Here is a 26511-nt window from a genome sequence, read left to right as displayed (position 1 = left end):
GTCCTCCGGGATACCTGGAACTTTCGCAAGCTCCCGTCCAATCGGCGTGTCGGGAGCGAGAAAGATATATAGAGGGGAAGCGGATGACAGAGGGTGCGAAGGAGAGGCGAACGAGCCGGAGAATCGGCCAGAAAGGGAGAAGCCGCTGGAAAAGAGACGGACGAGAGACCGCGAGAAACCGACGAGCGGGGTGAATGAGCGAAAAAGGGAGAGACAACGATGGAAGAACCACGGGGCAAAGCGAGAAAGAGATCGGCGAACCGATACGCCGAGAAGTAGACGTTAGGAGGAGAGAGGAGGCGAGTCGAGCAGGAAGAGACGAGTTACAGGGTAAGAAAAGCGAGAAGAAAATTATAGAAAGAAAGATAGAAAGGAGTAGTTAGGAGTAGTAGAAAGATAGAAAGCTGGAAGAATGGCCCGGAGAACGATGGATAACGGGTAAAAGAAAAATCTGCCAACGGACCTGCAGGTAGAAGGAAATGGAAGTAGGAGTGAAAATGGAGGAGACAAGATGGAATTCGTTCGCTATCTCGCTCGCTCGCTCGCTCGTTCGTTTCGCAACGAAAAATGATAACTTTTGTTCAAGTACGTCGCTGGTCAGACGCGAGATACTAACTTCGTTCCACTTCGCCTCGTTCCACTCGTTTTGCTTCCACCGCTTTTGCCAACCAACGCGCTACCGACCCGCTCTCTTTCTGCACCATCGCCAGCCAACCACTCTGCCCGGTATTTCATTTCCACGTCTACTCGTGTGTACTCGACCACTTATGTGTATCCGAATGCTGCCTGCGCAGATACTGTTCATATGTACCGTGGAAATGCATGGTCGGTAACCCCTTCCGCCCTCGCAGGCCCCGCCAACAGGGGGTTACTTAGACAGTAAAAAAGTTCGTGGCTGCAGGTGTTTCGTACTCGTGTTAATTTTCCCCTTTTCCGCGTGTTGTTCGTTTTTTGCAACGCGCGATAGCGTTCGCGTTTCTCGTTAGTATATCGTTCTATTTCATTCGACGACGAGTAGGATGGGCGGGTAAAAGGCAGGCAGGCAGGTAGGCAGGCAGGCAGGGAAACACAAAAGATAACCGTTTAAACTTGGTCGATTAGCTTGACCGCGTTAAAATTTCGATGGCGTACCGATTTTTTTCAGACGGAAGGGTAAGTTTATAGGTTTGGCGAGATTCCAACGGTACTTGCCGCACGATGTACGCGTGTATAGCCTCATATATGCGTGACTGCAGCACCGTCATGCACCTGATGCACCGTTGTGGCTGCTTTGAAACGTGTGCCGAGCTTTGGGGTGGCTTCAAAATGGCGTCCTATTACAATACACGCCACGCAGTTCGGTTCATAGGCCGCGTTACGCGATTACAAACTAGTTTTCTTCGTAAAAACGTGCGATCACGTAATCGTATGTCCGTAACGAATCCTACGACAGCTTCTAAAATTACCATCCTCGGTGAAGATCTTCGTCTCGCGGAATAAGTAATCGCGTGTTGCGAGCAAGATGTACCGGGTGAGAATGGAATTTATTCGGCTCTTGCAATCCCTTTGTCGGCGTTTGCGCTTTATCGGTCGGTATCGATAGTCGGTTTTTGAAACGAGCACTGACGAGACGGCTTTCGCCTTTCGGTTCCGTCGTTGGAAAAATCCTTAGCGATGGCAGCCAGCGATGTCGCGATATTGTCCCTTTAAAATTCAAAGAGCCATCGCTCCTTTCTCAAGCTTCGATCGAGGGTATCTTCGATCTTTCGAAGCAAGCGGTTGATCCTCGCCACTCGACCGCGTAGCCATCGGCCAAGTCTTCTCAAAATGGCGGCCCTTTGAAGCGACCAGGAAGTCGCGACGCCGCAGACAAGGGTAATGACCATCGTACCGAGAGTACTATCGCTTCAAAGAGGAAAAAAGGAACGCCGACGAAAGAAACGGAGGCATTGGGACGGAGAAGAAACGAAGCTCACAGAGAGAGCAAGAGGGAGAGAGAGAGAGAGAGAGAGCGAATCTGTGGATGGGAATGAAAACGAGGAAACGATGACGAAACTAAATAATTTTTCCAAAAAGTACTGTCGCGAGGAAAGGGGAGGGGGGTCTTTGCAGATACAACGGTACAAAAGGTGGAAGCGGAAGCAAGCGCGTGAATAGCGGCGGCAAGAATTTTGGAGGGAAAGAGGAAGCGAAACGGAGACAGAGAGGAGTTAGACTTAGGACAGAGAAGGGAAGAGAGAGAGGGAGAGGATGAGGATAGAGGGCAGAAGGGAGGGAAGATAGAGACGAAGAGAAAGGGGGAGAGCATCCTCGGTTAGCAGCCGGCAGCCAGTCAGCCAGCCCCGGCCAACATCGACCCGGCGAGCTGCTTTCTGCCCATGCGCAACGATCTTACCCAGGACTAGCGATGGGCCCGATCCAATTCTCGACTTACAACTTTGCGTAACTTTTACAAAACGATAACTGGCCGAGTTACCGACGGGTTGAAGCTGGTCTTGCGAATGGGTCGATCGGTATATCACCGGTAAGCACCGGTAATTTAGTTGCCGAAATCGCGTTCGAGATGCGTAGCACGTTAACGAGTCTAGCAACTGATGTATCGTTAACGAGGTAAATTGTTCTAAAATTAAGAAATTATCATAGGAAAGAATCTGCAAAACAAAGTTTTATTCACCCTGGTTAAATATTACCACGAATTTTTTAGCTACGATAACGCTGATACGATGAAATTAAAACAGAACCACTTTTATACGCGCATTGCTGTTTTCCCCGCGGTTTTTAAGCTTTTCGAGTGGAATTTTTATATTTAACAGGAACATTGTTTCCTTCGCTTTCGAGTGATTCTATTATAAGGGGCGGTATTAAAACCAACGTGAAAATATTTTGGTGGCTTCGAGACCGGCAAACGTTATTCCGCGTATTTTGTAAATGTTTCGTTTTTTCTTTTTTTTCCCCCGCGCCATCGATATGTGTTTAACGATCGTGTCAGCGGTAAAATATTTGAAGACGATATTACCAGTTTCCGATCGACGATTAGCGTCGACCGGCTGGAAAGAGCGAAACTGGAATGCCATGGAGTGTTTTCCGAGAAGTCCTTCAACGTGGTTGGAAAACATTTGTCGCTCCGGCACAATAAATACTGTCAATGCAAACGATTTATACGAGAGCTTTTGCTCATGTTTTCGCCCCGCTTTTCCCCCACACGTTTTTCCCTCGCAAAGACTGCGTAATCTGTGACAATATTTTTTCAATAAACAAGCGCTACATACGTATATATTTTTCATCTTCGTTCGAGATTGATATTTTTTCAGTTTCGTAATTCCAACGAAACGAAAGATACGACCGTAATACGTATTACACAACGTTAGAAATATTTTTAGACGCGATAGTTGACAACGGGGGTAGACTGGTCGAGGATCGTATACCGTAAACGGAACGCGATTCTCGTATTTACAACCCGTTTGAAACGGTTATTAATTGACGTTCTAGCGGGCTAGGATCGTCCACTCGGTGCCACAAACAGTCCTACTTCGTCATCCCACCCCGAAAACTATAAGGCGTTTAATTAACTCCCAGTGTTCGTGGAAAGAGACGGAGAATTTAAATGCAAATGCCGTGACACGCCCACAGGACGACCCTTTCTTCTTCCGGTTAAAACACAACCGTCGCCGAAAACCGGTGGTTGGAGCGATACCCCGGCTGATAGAATTTAAATGCGCCACCAATCTATAATTTGTCGTTTAGGGGATCGATTTGCAATATCTTAGAATCGACTAAATCCACCGTATTACGCTTTAATTTATTTCAAATAAATTAAACGAAACATATATTTCAACGCGGTTCCAATTGCGTAATCGTCCGTCGTTGTCTATTATCGTACATATCCGGTAATCGCACGAAAGCTACAGAGAAAGATTAAATACCTGTAACGCGAACCGTGCATATTCATAATGGCGGAAAGCACGTTCGAGATTCCGGGGTGAAGCTATTCCGCTCTATTTTCTTTCGTTTTCTTCTGATTTTTCCTCGCAGGCAGCGCGAGTGGGCAACGCGTGCCGCAGTAGTTGCTGTCGTTCACTGGTCAGACCGATACGTACGACAGATTCTACGGTTTGTCATCCGTCGATATTTCTCTTCTCATTGCACGTCTACTCTCCGATCGAACGAAGCTTACGAATTAAGGCATCGCAGCAGGATATGCTTCAAATATATTTCAAAGAACGAACAAAGTATCTTCCATCGGAATTCCTTCTTTTCTTTTTCTTCGCTGTTCTCTCTCACGCTGGTCAAATAGAGTTTGCCACGGGTCACCAAAAGAATACACTAACGAAAAGCGATTCGAAGACGAAGAAAGAAAGACACAGATCGAGATGAAAGAGCGATCAACGGCTTGAACGTTTTGGATTCCCCGAGGAAGCCCCGCGGATAAGATCCCGGCAGTCGGAGGCTTCCCCCAATCGCGCGCAAAAGTGACGAGACCGTTTTGGACGTTGGTCTGCCCGGTAAGGGGAGATGGAAGCTGGAAAAAAAATTACTAAATCCTATCTGAATCAGTGGTCCATTGAACGGTGGTTTGATATCGAGCAAGGATATCTCCTGGAGTTCTTTTGAAAAGGAACCCAAGCATCGCGCAGCGATAGCGGTGTATCTATGGATGGAACGAGAACAGAAGGGGGAAAAGGAAAAGCGGAACAAGAAGAAGGCTTATTCCAACAATACATCCTTCGACGTAACGCGAGGGTGTACCGACTGACAGACAGCTCCTGTCTACCAGATACCCAAGCAAAACCTACCCCTGTTGTGTGTATCGGTCAGCCCCTTCAAGAGATCGGTACACCCCACCAGCCGTTTCAAATCTTTAGCGAGTCACGAATAAATGGAGGAACACCGTATCGAAGAAACCAAAGCCCTTCCGGGGATCGTATTTTCGGGGATTTTTCGTTGTATCGAGACGTCGTCAAATATACACCGTCCATAGGAGGATGGTACATTCGCGCGTTTCAGCGATCGTTCCAGTCGCGTGTAGCGGTCGCTGGAAATGCCGTTGTTTTAACGATGCTAATTTTCTTAAACTTTATCAGGGTGTTGACCTTAACGCGAGTGTACCCGATTCCTCATTTCCATCTCTTTTTTAACGTTTTCTTTTTATTAAGGTTATTAAAGTTTCAAACTTACCTATGCGCCTGTCGGATAAGAGGAAAATTCCGATCGCGCTACGTAACATAGAATATTTTTCACTGTATTTAAATGTTACTTCCATGACAAATAGATTTTTTCGAAAGCGACGTTTCAATCTTTCCCAGGCAACCTTTCGCGAAATGGTAGAACAGCCTTTTCTATATTCCTATCGCAAAATCACGATCGTACATTCATCGTGTTCCCCTTAGACGACTGGTCTGGCTTCTACTCACGTTCCTGATCGGTGCACTCAAAACGAGAGAGAGAGAGAGAGAGAGAGAGAGAGAGAGAGGAATCGATTTATACTAAAGGACTCGACGATCACTTACCGGGCGGATCGTAACGGGACACCCTGTAGAATGGAGCATAGGCGGCGGACAGCGCGTTTTGCGGTGACAGAGCGTGTCTGATGGAGGGTTGTCACGGTATGGGAGCACCCCTCAGACTTCGATATTAAAGCCCTCCTAATATAAGAGCAAAAGCTCCGCTCTCTACCGTCGATATGCTCGTTTCAAACCTTTTCTCTCTCCCTCGGATATTTCCAACAAACGATACTGACTTTCGTGCGACCGATCGGACGACTCTGGATCTGTGGGTAAGCGAGTGGGCGTGCAAGAGGGTGAATCGCGAAAAGGATGGACAGATTCGTTAAGCTTCGCAATGTTTCTCTCGAACCTCGCAAAAAGCGTATCGCGGTAAGGAAATGCGTACAGAAAAATCGCCAGTTTGGCGAAATTCCAATTACTCCTGATTACTTACTATGTTCGTTAACGTCAGACAATCGTCGAACATCGAATGCGCGAGTTGTACGAGAAAATGTAAATTTCTGCTAGAAAACTAGATGCTTTTTATGCCGATCTCATAAATTGATGCGACTCGGTGAAAATTCATGGAAGCAAAGTCGAAAGCAGAAAAATAGTGCCGGAAGAAATAGAAAGAGCGAAGAGAACCGGGGATGGGAGAGAAACGACATAAATGCATGCTTTGGGTGCGTGCACGCACCGAACTATGCCGCTTCGTTCTCGCGTATGTGTATGTGCGAAAACGCGTGCACGCCCCTGATCTCGGCTTCCGTATCCATCTCACACGCACCATTGACCACGAATGCATGTCCGATAGGGCGGCCCATGGACCTCCTCAAAAATCAAGTTATCTCCATTCTCCGCGCGTCGTGGGGTTTCGAATAAAACGTCGCGCGACGGGGGTGGCTCCGTGCCACGACCGCGTTCTCCGCGCCGCGACCAAGCAGCCGAGTATGTCGCACAAATTTATTGGAAATGCCGTACACGAGATTACAGAGGATCGTCGTTCTATCATCGGATTCAACGAGACAAGGGAATTTATACGGGGAGATAGGAGACGAGGAGCAAAGTTTAAGATTTCTTAGAATAGATTCTCGACGCAGCGAATATTCTCGTGAAAAGATACTTTCCATATACATATATACCTACGTATAAATATGACACATATAGGTACATGCATAGGTATGTATCTAGAGACGGACACACACGGTAAATAGAAGACAGAAAGAAAGGAAACGTTGGAGTTGACTTACGGTAAATCGACGACACCAAACGCTCAGCCATTTGATGTCCCGTATCCGTTTCCCGTTAGGCAGCTTCAGAATGATGTCCGTATAGTTGTACAATTTGAGCACCACCGGGTCACTGAGCGCAACAACAAGAAAAAGGTTTGAAGGATCCAGCGTGTTGTAGTCCTCCTAACTATCCTAATAGCAGTACCGCGCTTTTTGCCGACCAGTTTTTCACCGACGAGATCGTACATCGACTGGCCGGGCGTCGACGATTTTGGCAAACAACCGTGTATCGATCGTGCTCGCGAACATTCGAGAAGACGAGGAGAGCCGGTCGAACAGGAACAAATACTTCTAATACCGTGCTCTAATAATCTCCGTTCGATTGGATCCGTTTAAGCGAGACATCGTTATTGCGCGCGGCGATCTCTCGCGACTTAAAAGGCTCGCAGAGTTGCGACGAGGGTGGAAAAGGAGGCCGAGCCGGTCTCAGACGGTGTCAACTTTTTTCACCGAATTTCAACGAACGGAACGCAGAAGAGACAAGTAACAGCTAGTGGAAACGTAATAAAGTGCTCGCGTGGACGAAATCCGAACGAGATGGCCGTATAATTCCCGTTTTATTAACTGCACCCCCGCAATCCGTTCGCCCGGCCTTCCGTCTGTTTCATCCTCCGCCCTATCCTCTCCCCTTTCACCGCCTGTCCCTTCGACGCACGCAACAAGCTCTTTGAGTTTCGTTTCATCCCTTGGTTACGGTATGCCGTTTGCGTCCACCTCCGAACCCCCTTTTCTTTTTTTCCCCTACTTCTCGGCGTTCCTATCAGGCGTCAACCCTGACCGCATACGCAACTTTCTTCTTTTCTTCGTTCGTGCTTGTTCGTGCGAGAACCAGTGTACTCGGTTTGCCTCTCGAACGTAGAAGAATGGCGACACAAGATCGAGATTTCAGTAGGAATAGAACGACAACGATAGAAACACGCGTAGGAAAATTACGCGCGAAGAAAGAATTTCATTGCTACCTGCCCTCCTTTATCTCCGGATACGGGACGATGTAACCCTGTGGGGTGGGCGTGGAGCTATTGCCCACCCAGAAGTACGCGTCCGGTCCGGTACCATCGTAACAGAATCCTTTTATGAATATCGTCGTGTCGTCCACGGCGTACACGTCTCCTTTGATTCCATGTGCGTAATTCTTCAACGAGCCGATTAATTTGCCGTAGTAGTTGGGTCCGTTGTTTGCATGACCTGTAACAGATCGTTTTATCGATTAACGTCGACGGTAGACTGTTAAAAAATTAAGACTCCGTTTATGCTAACGAAATTTTATTTAACGCTCGATCAAGCCAACTTTCACCCGTCGAACCCGCTCGTTCGAGCTGCTATCGCGCGAACGAGAAATACAAGTGGAGAAAATCGGTGAACCCACGTTGCATGATTTCCAATACGATTAACTGTTTGCCCCCGACAAATTCGGATAAATGCAGTTCTCTACCGTCTGATAGTTTAATTAAACGATTGTTATTCGTATAAGGTTCCAACGTAACGTCGAACATATGGAGCGAACTGGAGCCTAAACGAGCGAGACCGCGAAAAGACGCGGCGGCGGCGACGGTCGGGACTTCGTTCGAGGCTACGTTCACGGTTGCAAAAGGGGGAAGTACGGTTTCACCCTCGTGATATAGGTTGGACGCATCACCGCCCCGATACAAAAGCGTCGACGGACCAGCCGGCCGTGCCGCGATTTGCATGAATTTCATTTCATTTGCTCGACAGGCCCCATAAAGTTGGACGAGCGAATAGATCGGAAGAGCCGCCGCGGCAGTAAAGATCACCGGTGGATCGTTCGTACGAGGGAACGGATTCGGACGCGCGAACCGATCGTCTTCGAGCGCTTTCTCGCCTTCGGATTAGCGGTTGCGTTTAACAGTCTGAAGCGTGAAATCGAGGGAAACGGATTCCGCGAGATTGCTCGCGATGGATAGGATTTATTTCCGGTTTTATTGGCGCTCCTGGAGAGATCGTACTATCCGCGATCGGTTGCCAGGGATAGAGGGGAATTCCATTTGCACGGAGTAATCTTTTCTCGTCACGCGGTTCGCGTATTATCGTATCTTGTAAGCGCGGTAATTAGACTGCGAACGTTTACGACGATTCGCGCAATGGCTGCGAAAGATGCTGAGCACGGCCTTTATCAGCTTCTGTGTTTTACTTTACGAAGATAACCAGAGAAATGGAGATACTTGAACAGAGATACGATTCATCCTTGAAATATTCTTCCTCGCCGGTATCGCATTTTAGGATTTCTCTCGTAGAATTCCAAATTTCTAACTTTCACGATTCTTTCTCGCTGCCTTCTTTGCTTCAGGTGTATCGTATAATACTTTCCATATTGCACACACTGTACATTTTTGCGTACTTTAATTTCCCATAAATATGTAAACATCCGTAATAACGTCGATAACGTAAAAATCATCGAATAATATTTCCAACAACAAACATTGTCTCGGAAACGTTTCTCCTCTATTTTAAGGTATTTTACGATATTTTACAAAAACCAGGGCATAGATTTGCGTGCCGCCCGAGTAGTGCTAAAGGGAAGCATCGGTCGTTGATATTTTTTAGGCGAAAAAACCGATACTCTGCAAATCTTATTTCATGCACACCGAATGCACGAATTTCTCTTCAAATCTCGTCGCAATCGGCTTAATAGTTCGATCGGAATTTTGGATTTAGGGCATACGCACACACGCCTTCGCGTGTACCTATATTTTTACCAAGCGGATAAATCGCCACTGTTGGCTACAATCTCGCTACAAAAGGTAATAAACAATTTGATATTTTAAATAACCGAGTTCGATGCTGAAAAACGACTTTGATCGTTTATCTACGATATTTTTCCGACGAATATTCCAGCCGACGAAACTAGACGCAAGAAAATCCGATCGAAGTTGGGCATTTTATTAAAAACAGTAATTCTCTGTTATATTTCGTCAAATCCGTTTCCCCGCTAATATTATAAACCGACACGCCAAACGCTTTATTTATTATCGCTATGTTTCAATCTTGCACGCGTTGTAACAACTCGATATTAATACAATTTCTAATACCCGAAATCCACGTTCCGATGAATTAAACATTGCACATCGATTAATAATAATAATGTATCTCGCAATCCGTTTAACGAGCCGATACTTCGATTAGGTTCGATACAGGTCAACGACTCCCGTCCGCGCGATATCGCTGCGAACGAAAGTCGCTCGTCCGCGTCGGACCTCAAACCGTACACCTTTTGCCAACTCGTTCTCCACCTGTCCAAAAAGACGTAATTCGGCACGATCGTACGTATAATTCTTAACCGCCACGAAGCTCCCTCTTCAATTAATTCCCATTGAACGTCCAACTTAGCGGTGCGTGATTTTTGCTGGGAACGAAACACCATCACCGTCGCCCAAGGATAATTAACACGTCGTTGGCGTGCACCGGTGCGGTGTTGGACCGAAACGCAGACTCCAGGCTTTTAGTCCACCCTCGATTCCCATTCACCCCGTTCGCTCGCGGTTGTATTGGTGAACGTCGAGGTTCCGGCTACCGTTCTTCTCGATCCGTCCTCCTCCTCCTCCTCGTCGTCCTTGTCGTCGACGTAGTGTGTCTACGCCCCATCGGTATAGCAGGATATTATGGTGATGCGACAATGAACGCAGTGATCGCTATCTGGTCGGTATTGGGGGATGTCGACCCTCGCTGTGCGCTCGCGAAATCGACTATGGAATGACGTGGACGGAAAGAGGGGCAAAAGTAGAGAAGTGCAGGAGAAAAAAGGAAAGAACAGCGAATAGAAAGGACCAGAGAGAGAGAGGGAGAGAGAGAAAGAGAGAGAGAGAGAGGGAAGAAGGGAATTCGAACGGAGGGGTAGAGATATAGAAGCGTCTTGGGATAGAGAGAATATCTACTAGTAAACAGGAGCGCACACTGGTGCACAAGTACGTACCACAGGCAAAGAGAGATTATGTAGGTGCGTGCCTACGCGCCACCACCTAAACTACCCCCGACTGGTGCTTAAACTGCCTCCCCTTTTATTATGGGCCGCGACGGTTATTGGATTGTACCGTGCTATTTGTTGGCTGCCACGCTAATGGATCCATAATCACCGGGACGAATTAACGCAATGCGACGACGCGACGCCTCGCCTACGACTCGGCGCTACTTTAAACACGGCTACACCGAGCGTTGCTTCTTCCTACCCGTTGACTCGGCCAGCCGGCTCTCCTTTTAACGTACTTGACTCGTGTACTCGTCGTTAATCGGTGGATTCGCGTTCGATTACCTGCTATCCACTGTCCCCTATCCTCGAACTTTAAGCGACGTATCGACGAACCGTGTATCGTTCGCGTCTTCGTAGACGCTCCGCAAGACGATGGCTGTGAATCGTGAGCGACGCTTCGACGGAATCCGCGACTACGTGTCCTGAGAGGTTCGTCTGAAAGCAGGATATGATGCCAGAGTAGCGAAGGGAGTACGGTCAACATTCGAACCGAGTAAACATCGGCCGACCGTGCTTCTTCCCTTCGTCCTTCTCTTCCCCGCATCCTGGCTCCGTCGTGCTATTCGCAACCGTCGATGAGACCCCGAATCGCGCATAGGTTCTTCGAATAGTCTCTCCTCTCTGGCACACGTCAGTCTTATAACTCCGCTTTCACGGGCCACTGTGGGGAATACCTTAGCCCCGGGGCAGCGTAGCACAAAGCATATTGCATGTGCCCCAAATACACAATCGCAGCCGGCTGGCTGGGCCGGGAGCGTCAGGATTCGTTAGCTTCTGGCGCCGATGGTCTTTGCTCTTTCGATCGGATTCAGCGGATCCACCGCTCGCCTCCGGGCACGCGTTTAATGAGGATAGTCGTAAAAAATTCACTCGTTATCTTGCCACGTCGCGAGGTACTACGGTTCGCGCGACGCACCGCCAACGACCATGAAATCGAAGAATCCTAACGTTTCTTTTTCCTTTCGAATCTTCCTCCTTCCTTTTCGCTATTGCAAAATCGCGAATGACATTATACCGGTTTCTATTTACGGAACCGATCGGTCGGTCGATCGACGATAGAAATAGCGCGTGTATTTCAACGATTCGATAGACGTTTCCATCGACTTCCCGTTTACGAGAGTAAGCGACAAGTTTGTCCACGCTCTATGTTCCAACTTGGAGCTAATTAATTAGAAGCAAATGTTTTTTTAGTCGTGGCGAGAACTCGATTGTTTTTATGGCTTCGTCAGACTTTGCGCGCCTTCGGCCACGCGTTTAACCAGAAAGTCTCGAGAAATTCTCTTGTTACCTCGCTGTCAAAGAAACCGCGTCGCTCCTTTCCGCAGCTTATGTTCTTCGCTTCGTTTCCACTGGAAATATCTGTTCGCCTCGGTGTATTTACTTTAAATCGTAACGCAATAACGTCGGAGAAATCGTCTGTCCGGATCTCACGATGAGTCGCTCAACCACAGCTACGATCTATCCATCGCCCGACGATCATCTTCTTAAAAAACGTATCCGTATCGATCAGTGACGCAAGCTAATTGGAGAATCAATTAGCGATGACTCTTTGTTTCTTCGCAAGATCGATCGCGTTTCGTACCCTACGATTATACGGACGGGAGAAAAACCGTAAGTCGATCTCGTTTCGTTTTTCACATACCACGCGTTTATAAACTTGAGGTAAAACGAAGGTAAATCGAAAACAAAATACGACAGGTGCGTCGTTTTATTCAAGATCCCAAGATAACGAGCCAATTTATGCGCTGTAAGATCATCCTGTCTTACCGCCGTCACTTCGATCAACAGACTCGTCCTATCGGCAAGCGTAAACAATTCCGTCTGTTACGTAATCACCCATGTAGCGATGAACTTAAATTTAAAGTTACAATTAGCGCTCGTTCGAAGCACCGCGACGCAACGTTGCGCCAAGTATTCTCGTCTTGATTTTGTAACGATTCCGCGATTTCGTGAGACCGATTTGACCCGTTCAAATAACACCGGATAATCAGACCACAAAAATTAATACGATCTGATTTTACATGTGGGCCAGCCAGCCAGCCAACCAGTCGTTTCGCTACCGGTTCGCTGGGTAGCTGACTAGACTTACAAACGCGTGAACTTTCACTTTCGTGCGAAAGAACGGCCAATCTCGTTCGACGATAAACGAGACACCGTGAGATCGTGGAGAGAGCCGCAGGAACAGATACGACTACCGCGTCGCGATGGGAACACATCGATTTATGGCTCGACAGTATCGGTTTTCACCTTATGTCATATAGGCGTGCAGCAATTACCACAAGTGAGAATATTTCCTTTTCCAGTAAATAGCGCGTTACGTTCTAAAAATTATTTGTTTCACGCTGTATTTTTCGGTTCGCTCGCTCGTCCTAAGGAAATGTCTTAAATTCGAGGAACATATAACGCGAATAGAAACATCGACGTTGATACGATCTCTATACAGAAATAGGGAAATTTATATACCAAAAACGCGTTTCAGAAGCGACGAAAGAAGCAGCGATTAAATTAATCGAAGGACGATCAACTGTTTTCAAACTCTTATCTATTATCCGGTGAAATCGAATGCGAATGAAATGGCGAAGAAAAAAAGTTGATCGGAAGAAAAATCGGTGGAAGGAGCAAGCAGAGAGGAGTCGAAATGGTCGGAAGCGATGATCCTAATGACGAAGTGTACGCGCGCTGCCGGAGTGCTTCCGTCGAATGAAGCCCGTCGTGGAACGATTTTATCGGGCACGCGTTAGAGCAGAAGTGGCGGTGCAAGTTTTCGAGCAAGCTCGATGTTCCATTGTCCTCGAGAGGAGAAAGTGGTGTGGATGAAGAAGGTTATGAGAGCATGGAAGAGAAAGAGAGAAAGAGAGAAAGAGAGAAGGTGGTTGAAGAAGCCGGTGACTTAAGACGTTAACGAGACTAACCGGATTCATCGCTAGGCGAAGGGCTGGATCTTGCGCGAGAAGGGTGAAGAAAGGAGAGTGCCGGGTGGCACTGATTTTAATCAAGATATGGCCTGGCAGCAGCCAGCGGCGGATCAAGCGAGCCAGGGCTTATCGATTTTCTAAGTGCTCCCGACCGAGAGAGCGTGTCGTCTGCGACACTAGCTGAGAATTTGAAAATAGCGAAACAAGAGAACCGGAGGCGTCGCCTTTCGCAGACTAAACAACCGGATATTCAACGATTTCGTGGAATATTCGATTACTCAACCGGCATTCGTTCGTCGTCCGATTAGTCGGACAGACGACGCCGATATCTGCCTTATTTCTAAGCGAATCGTTTCATAGCATGGCAAGTTTCCTCTAGACGTTTTTAGAATTATTCAAACATCCTGTTGTACCTGTATCCTGTTCGTATAAATATTCATACCGTCGCTTGGGATTTTATAAGCCAGCTTACCTCTAAGTTTCCGTGATACGATTAAAAGCGGATCATACGGAGGATCGAGAGTGGAAGAGAAAGGGATTTCACCCGTTTTGCGATCCGAGACAGGAAAATCGTCGAAACGGACGCGTTCGTTCAAGCAAATACGCGTGCAACGATTACGCAACATAGCCGATCGTTGAGTCACGACGTAGACTTACGTTTGACACTTTTCTTAACTGCATTTATTCTTAACCGGAGAAACAAAGATAGTCGTACGATCGCAACGATATCGCGCGGTTAAGAGTCGCTCGTCCGCATTTTAGACTAACGTTTTAAACGATCCGCTCTTCCATAATCGAAACATTCGCCGAATCACCGTCGTTTTTTCCTAATCTGAATTTTTTATACTTTCTTCTTGTCGCTCATTAAAATCTAGTTCTCGATTTTTCCAACGTCTTTGAAGATAGAGATATTCCCCTAAAAGGGCGTTCGCTCTAATCCGCGGATATTCTTTCGACGCGCACCGGTTAATCCGGATAATTGTCGCAGACAAGGCAATCCCTTAATTGATCGGGCCAGACAGCCTCTGTCCGTCTCCGAGCAAGAATACGAATGATATTTTTTGCCGTTTGCCGTTAAGAGATTAAAGCCAAGGGGTCGGTCGCTTCGTTTTAGAGTCATTATACTCTCGGGAGAGGGGAAGCGCCGGAGATGCGGGCAAGAGAGGAAGAAAGAGCGCGATAAAGAGACGAATAAACGAAGACCGACTTCGTGGCGAAAGCAACTATGCTCGGGAAAATTCTAAAACGTGAGGAACACGCGGATAAAGAAAGACGAGTACGGAAAGAGGAGCACCGAGGAGAAGGTAAAACCGATGCAAAATTATAAACCGAAATAAACGGAAACGGAAGAAGGGGACGAAGAATGGTTCAGGTGAATCGAACGCAGTAAGAAAGAAGAGACAGATACGAAACTCGGCATCGATTCAAAGAAGACGCGGAAGAAGGAAAAGGAGAAGAAGGAACGAGCGTACGCAGACTGAGGGGATAAAAAGAGAAGAAGAAAGAGCTGGAGAGAAAGGGGGCGAATGGAGAGAGCACGCTGAGCTTGCAAAAAGGGTGCCTGGTGATGCGTACCATAGCTACCTCGACAAATGCATTAAGACCACCCTCTACCCTCTTCTCTTGGCGATATCGAACTGACTGTGCGACTCGCTCCGTAGTCAGGATACACCTCGATTTCTCGCACCTCGTTTACTATAAGAGTCTAACCGGTGTCGTAGTCTACAAGTATTTTCACGCCTTTCGATACACCCAGCGTTCAAGTGGTAAAAACATCACGAAATACCTTTGACGGGAGCAGGTTAACTTTCCAGTGAAAAGAAACGGGATTCCAGGGAAATAGAACTCGTGCCGGGTAGACTGTCTGCAGGGCTCAAGGTGATCGACAAACACGGCCGGTGTAGAAAATAAAGGCACGGCTTACGGATAAAACGAATCCTCCTGGATAAGATGTTTCTTTGCTCGACGTCCACGTGGACGATTCTTTTCGTTTATCTTTACTTTTCCCTTTTATTTGGACACATTCCTTCCGTTTATTTCGCCCACTTGTTTACGCTTCCATTTCGATAAATGGAGTTTGTCGCTGGTTACGATTTACGCCGAGTAATAATGGAATACTATCTTCGATCGAATAACCGCTCGTTAAAACCTGGCTTAGGGTAATGGTAACTAGGAAGGGGATTCTATCCGTTAGATATTATCTCGGATGGTCTTTTCAGCGACTCGAATGGGGGACGAGCGCAAGGGTGGACAGGTAACGTGACAGCCGTCCTATTTAGCGTGCACGTAATACTATACGTCGTTCCGAAAAGTTCCTTCTTGTTGGATAAATGTATTTCGTAAAATAGACGCTCCCTAAAATAGTAGATAATAAATTTTACTATTGCTTCGTATCAAAGACGACTTAAATCGAATTTTAACGATCGTGACCTGAGAGATCAGCGTTCGGAACGCCCGACACGGTCTGACACGAGTGCACGCGACGAATGTTCCTGGCTGACACCATTATCGCGGAGCAGCGACGGTGACCGTGTCATCGGTCAGAAGACGATTCACGGTCGACTCCCACCGTTTCGAAGCTACAGTTCCCACGAAATTCGTGTTACGACGTAGGGCCGCTGGAAGCGGGACGTGCATACATAGATACATACATGCACGCGTAGCTAGCACCTCATTCCAATCGATATGCGACGACACCCCCATGGGGAGACATTCATATCGCAGTGGAACTCAAACACGGACCAGAGACACGCCACTGTAATATCGTCCCCTTCGGCCGACTTGATCACTGTGCCATCGATATCGGAATATTTGGATGCCAATTTCGATCACGATCTCCGCCGCTTTCTATTTGATCGCTGCAAGAGGCGAGTGATTACACTCGCTGCAGACGATCAAAGCGTTTCGTTCGATTTTCATTCTATTTTTATTTGACCGCGAAGCGAAAGAAAGGTAAAAGAAAGCGCGTGTTTGGTGATGAGTTTTCCAATACACGCGTGTATCTCGCTTTATAGAGTCGTAGGCATAGAAGCACGAGGTGTTATAACGAGAAAGACAGCGGTACGGTCGATAATGACTCCGTGTCAGAGCACGTGTCAGCCGTTCGTCTAATAGCACATTATGCATCCGCAAGACGTGCAAATTACACCCGGCTCCGATACGGTCGACGAGACGAAGCCAATGAAATACGCCGTTGCCGCTTAGTTAACGCGATCCATGTGTGCCTTGATCGACGCATACAGGTAAAGGACACGAATACGATAAAAGCAACCGAACGAAATATTTCGTTAGATCGAGAAAATTCGGCCCGACTAACGGCACGGACGTTGATTCCAGTACCTCCGCGAGACAACGTCTTTCTCTTTGATTGACGTTGCTCGATATCGATCGATACCATTCCGAAGAATTAGAATCGGCCACCGATAACAAGAACGACCGGTGAAAAATTCGGATAATATCGCGTAAAGAAGGGGGTCGGGTGCGCGCATCGTGTACGATCATAGATCTCTACAGGCAATACGGTTCCATTAGTTAAATTGTTTCCCTGATACGTCCGCGTTCTTTGACTCCGGCCTTTCATTCCGTTTTGCTGGTCGGATAGGCCCAGCTACGATGCGATTCCGGGTTATTCTCTCCCCGGAGGAGTCGATAAGAAAATAGTACGAAAGAAGAAAAGGGGATCCCCAGGGGAGATGGGTGATCATTTGATTGCGGATAGATTAAGGTACAGGGGTTGTACTGTCTGACAATGCAAACCGAACGTTTTATGTCGGACCACCGGTTAATGCGGCAGATCCAACGATGGAATCGAATTTTTTCTTTTTCTAATCGAAAGTAGAAAGAGGCCGAGAAACGGCAGGAAAGAAGTTAGACGAAGAAGATAATCAAAGCTCTAGTTTCGACGCGAGTAAAACCACCTCGTTGCGAATACCACTTCGATGTATCATCCTTCGATCGTCGATCGATATCTCGCTATTGCGCCATCGGTCACGAGTGGCACCCGTTAATCGATTACAAATATCGCCGACTCGGAGAAATCCCTTTAGTTAAAGTCTCGAATTGGCCGTTTACATCTATTAACACCGAACCGCCAACTTTGAGGGTGGTCGCCGTTTGCTCGCCGTTTCGAAAGCATCGTGTAACCGGCTCCGTTGGGAGCCACACATCTGGCGAACAAGCAACAAGTATACTATACACGCATTAAATGTACACCCGTTACCGACTCCAATTACTCCGAGTAGCCTGTCGCTGCGTCGCACGTGCACATGCGATCCTCTATCTTCGATTGCGCGCCTCCCTTCGATTACCGTCGAATTTTAATTACGGGGATGCGTCAGTTCGCTCGGTGCTAACTTTCTACACTTGCCGCTTTATTAACCATAGAACGAATCCTTCTTTTAAGGGACTGGCGACGATAAGAATTTCAATTCTCCGTAAGATTCTACTACGAGACTCTCTCGATGAAAGTATACGTCGATTTTAAAATAACGCTTCAGTCGAACTGATATATTCACGGTGTAAACTTAACCGCTAAGAATAAGCTAGAGACGCGGGTTTACCGCTAATGACGCATTATATGGGATTACGTATCCAAGAGCGCCGTAATTTTCTATATAATTCAGATCATGGACGAGAGAATGACGCGACGTGGCATTCCAGGACTCTCGTAGCAACGACTGATCGAATACCAGATATACGATTCATTTATGTCAAGGTACAGTAGCAATTACGAGAACGAGCATCGTAAATACGTATAAAGTACAAGCAGATTTAGACCGAGACAAGGAAGAAATTCCGATAGAAATCGTCGAAATTTATTTTTGAACAGTCTCGGTGTTGAAACAGAGTATCGCAGTTTTATTTGCTAATTCGCGAGAATTCCTCTATATAGTACGTTTCGTAACGCGCGAAAAATTGGGAACATAAGAAACGATACTGAAATTTCGTTACGAGTCGCGTATAACGATCTCCGGTAATGGGCGCGTTCCACGACACATCTGTGTCATCTATGGAAGGAACAAGCGCACGATTACGTTGATGCATGCGCGTCAAGCTCGCGTGCAAGGAAAATTTGAAAGCGTCCGATGTTCCAGAAAATTATAGGAATCTTGTTTGATACGATATACTCAGGAAATTATCATCCTGCGTAAATTTTTCACGCCGAACATGGCTAAACCGATTCGTTTCTTGCACACGGACGATTACAACGAAACGAACTTTAACGTACGGTATAAACGAACAGATCGTAAATACGAACGAATAAGGAAGCAACGCCTAGAACAAGTAGCTCGTGATTCGAAGAAATACCGAAAAGAAAACCATAACTAACGTTCTACTATTTTCGTTGGAATTTCGATAGAATTTTATTAGCAACAAATATGGAAAGTTATCTCAGAATATTGTACTTCGTATACTCTGCTCTTTAATAATTCCACAGGGGTAGATACTGGGGTACTTTATCGATAAATGCTTGCAGAAGAATCGAAAGTTTCAAAATGTATAGAAATAATCGTAACTACAAGGTTTATTCAGAACGTCCGGCTGACCTATTCCACTTCCATAGTGGCGTGGCGATGGTGGGGTGCTCTTTCGTACGCTTCACGGTGGGGACTCGGCTGTCTGATTGTGAGCGGCGAGCGCTGAAACGACGCCCCTCATACTACCGTCGAGTATCACGGAGGGGACGCCGTGGTTGAGCGCCGCGTCGAAACGACGCTCCCCACCCTGTCTGTGTGCACTCTGGTAGGAGCTACTTAAGTTTCAGGGTGCAGAGCGCTCTGCGGTTCACTCTCGTTCCGGCGATCGAGTGGAAAGCAGAGTACATTTCTATTCTTTTTACTTTATTATCGCTCTATTATTTCGTAGCTTGTATCGCGATTACGCGACACATCGATATTCCGTCTTTTATCATCGATAAGTGTCAATCGTATCCGTAATGGAAATCGATTTTAAATGCTAAATAAACGAATGATAAATTTCATCCCCTAAATATCAGATCGAATTTAATCTTTACCAATCATTCTTCCGTAGCATTCTGGTTATCGCGCATCGTTTAAAAATATTCCACGAGCATATAATATTTCGTATGGAATAATAACTCGTCGAATGGAACGGAATCGTAGACGCGATACAATCTCGATCGAAGAAAAGGAATAAAGATCGTGCGTCTGCGATATGCATCGAACGCACACGAACGCGCCCGATTTTCCAGCGATATACATGTATGCAGTACTCGCCTTTTATGCATATGGGCGACTGGTCCGTAAACGCGCACGCGTACCACGAGTTTACATACTACACACGTGTTACTATAGATGTTACTACGGCGAGTACTCTGTAATCTGACACAGAGTACGGAGATTGAACCCGACTGAGCGGGACTCGTTGAACCGGAAGTAATCCCGCGGGGAAGCAAGAAAAAAAAAGGGAAAAAATTGCTCGATTACTTTTGCAACGAACGGACGCGTAACCTCGCAATCGCAACGTCCGATGAATGCCTGTTCTCGTTCGCGATTTCCATCTCCGCGAGTCTTCGCGTCTGCTTCGAACCGAACCCCGTTCCTTTGGACATCTCCCGACCTGTTCTCCCTAATACGCGAAAGTACGTTTGAATTTCGTTTTCCAGCGAGTCGAAATAATATATATCGAATGTGGCTCGACCACAGTCGAGAAATAACGCATTGTCGCGACGAAAAACAAAATTTCTAGCGGACGTAATGACAGAAAAATACGGAAGCTGGAATATACGATATTTTTTATACGACATTCGGGCTTGCACGCGTGTCTACCGACTCGTCTTATCGCGGACTAAACTCCGTACGAGAAAAACGAAACGGAAGGAAGAAAAATGTGAGTAAAAGCGTGCTGGAAAAGTCGATGGATTACACGTGATACGCATCGCGTTACCACGCTCGTGACAAGTATGTCCGGTAATCTGTAAGCTTGTGGATTGGACACGATCGAGCCTGGCTGCTGACCCGGAAGTAATCCCTGACAAAGAAGGTAAAAAATGTTGCTCCGCTGGTTGTACGGCGGATACTCGTAACCGTGCCACGACGCATTACCGCTCCCTATATAGATGCTACACTCGAGGGACCTTATGGGTTATTTCAGATGGACGTACCACGAGGGTATTGTCCGATTCAAGATTCGTCGAGTACCGAACGAGCACTCGAACGGAGCTTTATTGGAAGCTACATGAGCGCGCCCTGTTCTATCTCCGTGTATGCCGACGTACCAGGTGTCCCGCAAATCGAGTATGTTTCTCAGACTTTTCGTGCTACGAGTAACGAGTTACGTTCGCGTAGCGAATTTCGTAAGCGGAAGATCGTCGCGCACAGCGTTACGAAGAAATAATTTTCGATACCTGTGCAACGTACCTAGAAGCTTCGTACGTATACGGCGGCAGCTATCGTCGCTTTAGACATTGCGAAAGTATACGACATATTTATGGTACACCTTGTAAGTTCATGACGAAGAAAGAAAGCAAGCAGAGCCTTTGAGCGAAGCTAGTTGGTCGTTAACGAGAATTTTCAGGCAGAAATTCGAGAAAAATATTTCGTTTCCAGAGCAAGTGGCTGCCTCTTAACGTTCAAACGAAATATTATTACGAAGATGCTTTTCGTTATTCGTGGAAAGCAATTTGCACGCGAAATATCTAGCGTGTAAAACGCGGTTGTAAGACGCGCGCGAGCCCGCCAAGAGAGCGTCGACGAATAAATATCCGATCGGATTCTAATCCCAAGGTAAAATTTTGTCGAGAGGGCACGATTGACCTTGGAACGCGTGAGAAGCCTTTCAAATTATCCGTAGGAAGTAGGTCAAACGTTAAACGTTCAACCGTGTGTGCCTGTACGCAAAGAAATAGAGCAAATATCGCGCTCTGTAATCAATTAACGATCCCAGTGCGAATCGATATACGGCTGCAAAACGATATATATGCCTTTTATACCAGTTGAACGCGACTCATTAAACCAGCTTCCAGTTTATCTTGAAATCTGGCGTAATTTTTCTCACTGAATTTACGCTTCCTCCTCCGCTGAAATTATTTCCGTTATAGAGACCGAGCTTGAAGAGAGAGAGAGATAGAAAAGAGAAGGGAAATAGAGAGGGAGAAAGAAAAGAATTAAACGAATAAGAGGGGAAAAGAAGGAAAAAGAAAACGTCTCTAATCCTCTTCTCCGTTTAATCCTTTTCCAGACGGCGGAAGGAAGAAGGAAAAAGAATATCGTCCGGTGAGAGAAAACACGGTGAATTTGGAAAAGCGCGAACCGTCCCGCGTTTTTACCCCCGCGAAAAATGCTCCCTCGGGCCGTGCATGGGGAAACGATAATCCAGATAAGCCGCTAAATGCTGGCAATTTGAGCGGCGGGATCTCCAGAAACAATACTCCGTACTTGAAACCGACTAATGCCAAGTAACAGAGAGACCCGCCTGTTCCTTATATACCGGGTGTCCTCCCTGGATCCTTCTCTTCGGTTCTATTATTTACGACGTTCATGGCGATTCGTGGCGAGCACACGGAAATTACAAAAGTTAGAAAAGTTTCGCGCGAATGAGAAAATTCTTATAGAATGTAATGGAATTTCAGAATCTATCGTACCTCGATTATTCGAGGTGCGAAATTAAATTCACATTTACGAGCAGGAATAAAGATAACGAATACGTCGCTAAATAGAGAACCGAGAATGGCAGCGAGAGAAGATAAAAACGGTCGGACAGAGAGGGAAGAAAAATGGCGAGCGAAAAATGGAGTAACGAGGAAACGCGTGGGATAAAATAAGGAAGAGAGAAACAGAAACACGACGAGAGAAGGAGTATCGAGGGAGATGAATACGAAAACAAGGAAGGATGGAGAGAGAGAAAGAGAGAGAGAGAGAAGAGCCAGTGATGCGGAGTGAAAGTCCTCGAGTAAAAACCAGGCCAGGGCTTCGTATCTCGACGCGAACACACCAGGTCCATTATGCAATTACGGCGACGCATTTGCTGCCGCCTTTCCACCATTGCCTCGGTCCTGCTGTGCCACGTCCTCGTTTTCCTTAGCAATTTACCTTCTAAATCGCTCAAAGTTTTGAAATTACCATAACCATCCTAGTGTCCGATAAGCGAACGTTACTCCCGTTCCTACAATTAACTTTAAGTCCTCTTTTAATCCTAGAGATTTTAATCGACCAGCCTCCATATCGCGATCGGTTGATCAACGACAATTTCACACGGGTTTTTCTATCGACAATCGTCGATGATTTGCGGCGGGAACGCGAAACAGAGGCGGAGAAAGGTTGGCAGAAACGGTTGGATCGACGGATGTTGGAAACATCGAAATGCTTTTTGAAACGAACAGGGCTCGGGTAGCGAGAGGCAAACGCGTCGTGATTCGTGTTTCGAATATCGTGGCTGCGGTATGAACACGTGTTACGTAGTCAGCCGTTCTAGTTGGTTGTATTTGTACCGGGAAAATGGCGAGCTGTTAAAGCGGTTACCAACGAAATTAAAATTTTCATCCTTATTATTATTATTATTATTATTATTAAACACAAATGCGTATAATAACATTCCACGGAGATAGTATTTGTAAGCATAATCGAGACGTACGATCTAAACATTGTCATAGGAGTACCTTGTCTAGGCTATGCTTCAGAAATTCCTTGAGACACGAAGAATTAAGCTATGTTCGCTTTTAATTAATCGAGTGTACGCGTGGAATTTTTCTCTGATAATAGGCCAGAGTCTTATGAACTAGAGGGTGGCCAATTTTCATTAATTCCCCCTCTTATCTGCAAGCCTCTAAAACATAATTCTGTCATTCTAAGGACGCGAAATACAACGATCGAAGCAACGTACAGCGATCGGTGAAGGAAGGACGTGTTTTTCGAAAATTGACGAGTTTCGCGACGCGAGGATTCAACTACGCGACACAGACGGACAGACGCATGCACACAGAGGAAGAAATAGTAGTTTTATCAAGCAAAATGACTTACTAAAGTGTGACGCGGTGTAGGCGAACAAAAGCAGTCCGGAAATGAGTCGCAGTGACGTCGCATCCATTTTTCGGTTCCGGCTTCTGTTGGCCCCAGTCCTCTTCTCTCCCGCTTATCGCTCACGCGGATGATGGCACATGTATACACACACGAACCACACGCGCGCACTTACTTTTGATCTGAAAATTCGAAAGGAACACTGTGAAGCCTCGACTATCCTCGCGAGAGTTTTCTCGGCGGGATTTTTTTTTTCTTTGCTCCCTCCCTTTCCCTCTTTCCTTCTTTTTTCTCCCTTTTTCCGCGTGCTTCGAGCTGTCGCGGTCAGAAAATCTTCGTTTTTTAGAACGGACGGTGAGCACGCCGCTTGAAGATCCTTGAGAACCTTTCGCCGCGGAAACCATGAAACGACACTGTGTCTCGGACAAAGGCTTTAAGCAGCTTTATGATCGCGTACTTACTCGTCCAGGATTATTTACGAACCTTGAATCGTCGAATCTATCCGCGCCAGGATACGTTAATAGAGAGAATGAAATTCGATGAACAGTTGTTTGAAATTCGTTCCACGATTCCGAAGGAAGATAATCGATCGCCGTTTAAACGACGTTTCACGATCGAGATTCGGAGTAACCGAGTCGAACGAGCAACTTACCAACGACAAAGAGGACAAAAGTGCTATCGAACATCGAGTGAAATGCCGCGTGCGAGTAATTGGCGAAAGAAACTAACCAAAACGAATTGTACCAACACTCGAATCGATCGGTCGGAAGAAGCTCGGTGAAAAAGTGAACGAGAGGCGACGGACTCCTGTAGAACGTGTTGACTATTGACCGAGACAACGTCGACTGAGCAGAAATTTACCATCGGTCTGCCGGCACACCTTTCCCGTACCGGCTGGCGAGTTTGAAAAAAACAGCCGTACAGTCTACACGACCTCGAGAGAGTGGACGAAACGCGCCGGTACTTTCTATCAGCGGCCAACAAATATTTTCCTCCGAACGAGTCTACCGACTCCCGCTCCGACCATTCTCTCTTTTTAACTCTTATTGTTTTTCTCTTCGCCGTCGAATGGTTCGATAGAATCGCGAGAAATTACGGATTTCACGTTGAATTTCGCGTTGTCGCAACAGCTGCGACGTCTTTCCTTCAGCGAGCAAATTCCGCTCTATGCACAGAGAACATGATTACCGTACGATCGAAAGAAAATGCGCGAAACGCTTTTACTCTTACGCTTACCTTAATTTCTATCGATCATATTAATACGTAGAAAGATACGTTGGACCCGCGAAACAAACAAAAGGCCACGTAACCATTTAATTTTCAGATCGTAGGAATTATTCGCAAGTGGTGCGACAGTAAATAGTTATGAATCGATCAGGAAGATTCACTACACGAATGCGGTAAACGTAGCTTGGCGAAGCAAACAGGAGGAGAGAGTAAGATACGCGATGCGATGCGTCGAGCAATTAAAATGCCAACGGTGTGTTCGTGTCAGAGTTCATTCACACGTTGCATCTTTAATTACTCCGTTGGCCATCTAGCGAATACCAAAGGAGAGATGGACAGGAAGTAAGCTGCACACGTACTGGTACGCCAAGCCCGTACACCGTTGTTGTTCCAACGTGTACGCAATGTTTGGTTGCAACATTGCTCGGCAATGTTTTCGATAATTGCATTCCTTCGCAATCGCGCAATACGAGCCGATGGAAAGTAGAAATGTATCGTGCTAGGTCAAACCGAACGCGCCATCTTCCGCGAACGTTTAAACACGATCGCTGATGAAATTGTATCGCGATTTATTCTCCTGCGGTTGTTACCGCGATCGTACGTCGTAGAACGAATATTTGAAAACATTTTCGAAAGAATATAGTTGCTGGTAAAGATGAAATCGCGCGATCCACGTTGTCGACGCTCTACGTTTTCCACGCTTTCACCGCGGCATTATTTTTCTACCGATAGCTGATTATTATTAACGTATTTATCGTACAACGCACTATGCCACCGTATTGTATACCACCGTGGCCGTAATCTCTTCGTATCGGACGAGAGCGCACGAAAATCGACTGGCGTTTTCACATCGAACGAAGAAGCAAATTTCATTCGGCGCACGATTCGCGGTCGAGTTGCTCGAAACGCAATACTCGCTATTTCACCGACGATTCAGCGGATATTTTTCGATCTATCGATTCGAAAGGATCCGTCCCTGCGTGTACGTTCGTGTACGACGATATATCAAAATATTATTCGACCGTTTTCCATTTTATCTACGAATACTTTCAAAGTAAGACGTCACTGGAAATACACTGAAACTTTCCCTTCCGCGTTAACAACCTGGCACTTTCGCGGTTTTGGCACTGAACCCGAAATTCCAGCGCTTCCGATCGTTGCTCGTAGAAATCGTAAATCGCTGCAGCTTACCGAGCAGCGTGCTTGTTATTCTTTAATAGACGTTCGCAAAAGACCGATACGCGTTACGATACGACAAGCTTTGTTTTTCGAGACAAACGAACTGGCGTAGCGGCGGTGGCGCCTTGCGCTAGAAAATCCACGCAGAACCCGCCAGAATGGTTACGACGAGCAACTCGGAAAATATCACCAGAGTCAAGACGAAGAGGCTGGACGAATCGTCACGGTCGAAACAGATTCCAAAACAGATTCACCGGCATCTCCCTCCCGGCTGACAATCTGTGACAACGAGCTATCACGTCGGCGGAACAGCGGCGTGACAACGATACCGAGGGACGAACGATCGAGTCGTCGAATTGCGATTTAGCAAATATCTGAAAGCGCTCGAGCACGAACGTTCTGGTGCAGGTATCGCGAAAAGGGCTAACCTGTTCGGATACGCTGGGCGCAGCGCAGCGCGGCAGAGAGAGCAGGGAGAGC

General features: G+C 46.6%; 1 protein-coding gene across 5 annotated transcripts in view; it reads right to left on the bottom strand.

Moving 5' to 3' along the window:
* LOC100742427 (protein Skeletor, isoforms B/C) overlaps positions 1–26511 on the bottom strand; it is a 53595-nt gene that overhangs the window by 12971 nt on the left and 14113 nt on the right. For 2 of the 5 annotated variants that reach the window (XM_012386089.3, XM_003489787.4), the window contains exons 1-4: positions 26460–26511; positions 23629–23807; positions 7714–7939; positions 6713–6824 (exon numbers count right to left, since the gene is read on the bottom strand). In XM_012386089.3, coding sequence (XP_012241512.1) covers positions 6713–6824; positions 7714–7939; positions 23629–23695 — 405 coding nt within the window. In that variant the 5' untranslated portion in view covers positions 23696–23807; positions 26460–26511. Of the gene's footprint in view, positions 1–6712; positions 6825–7713; positions 7940–23628; positions 23808–25211; positions 25960–26459 lie in introns of those variants that run through there. The other 3 variants (XM_012386085.3, XM_012386086.3, XM_024367920.2) reach the window with 2 other exon arrangements.

The sequence above is a fragment of the Bombus impatiens genome, unplaced genomic scaffold (genome assembly GCF_000188095.3).
Source record: "Bombus impatiens unplaced genomic scaffold, BIMP_2.2 scf_0377, whole genome shotgun sequence".
Taxonomy (NCBI): domain Eukaryota; kingdom Metazoa; phylum Arthropoda; class Insecta; order Hymenoptera; family Apidae; genus Bombus; species Bombus impatiens.
The sequence above is the reverse complement of the archived record's forward strand: the minus strand, read 5'-3'. Positions and strand labels throughout refer to the sequence as shown.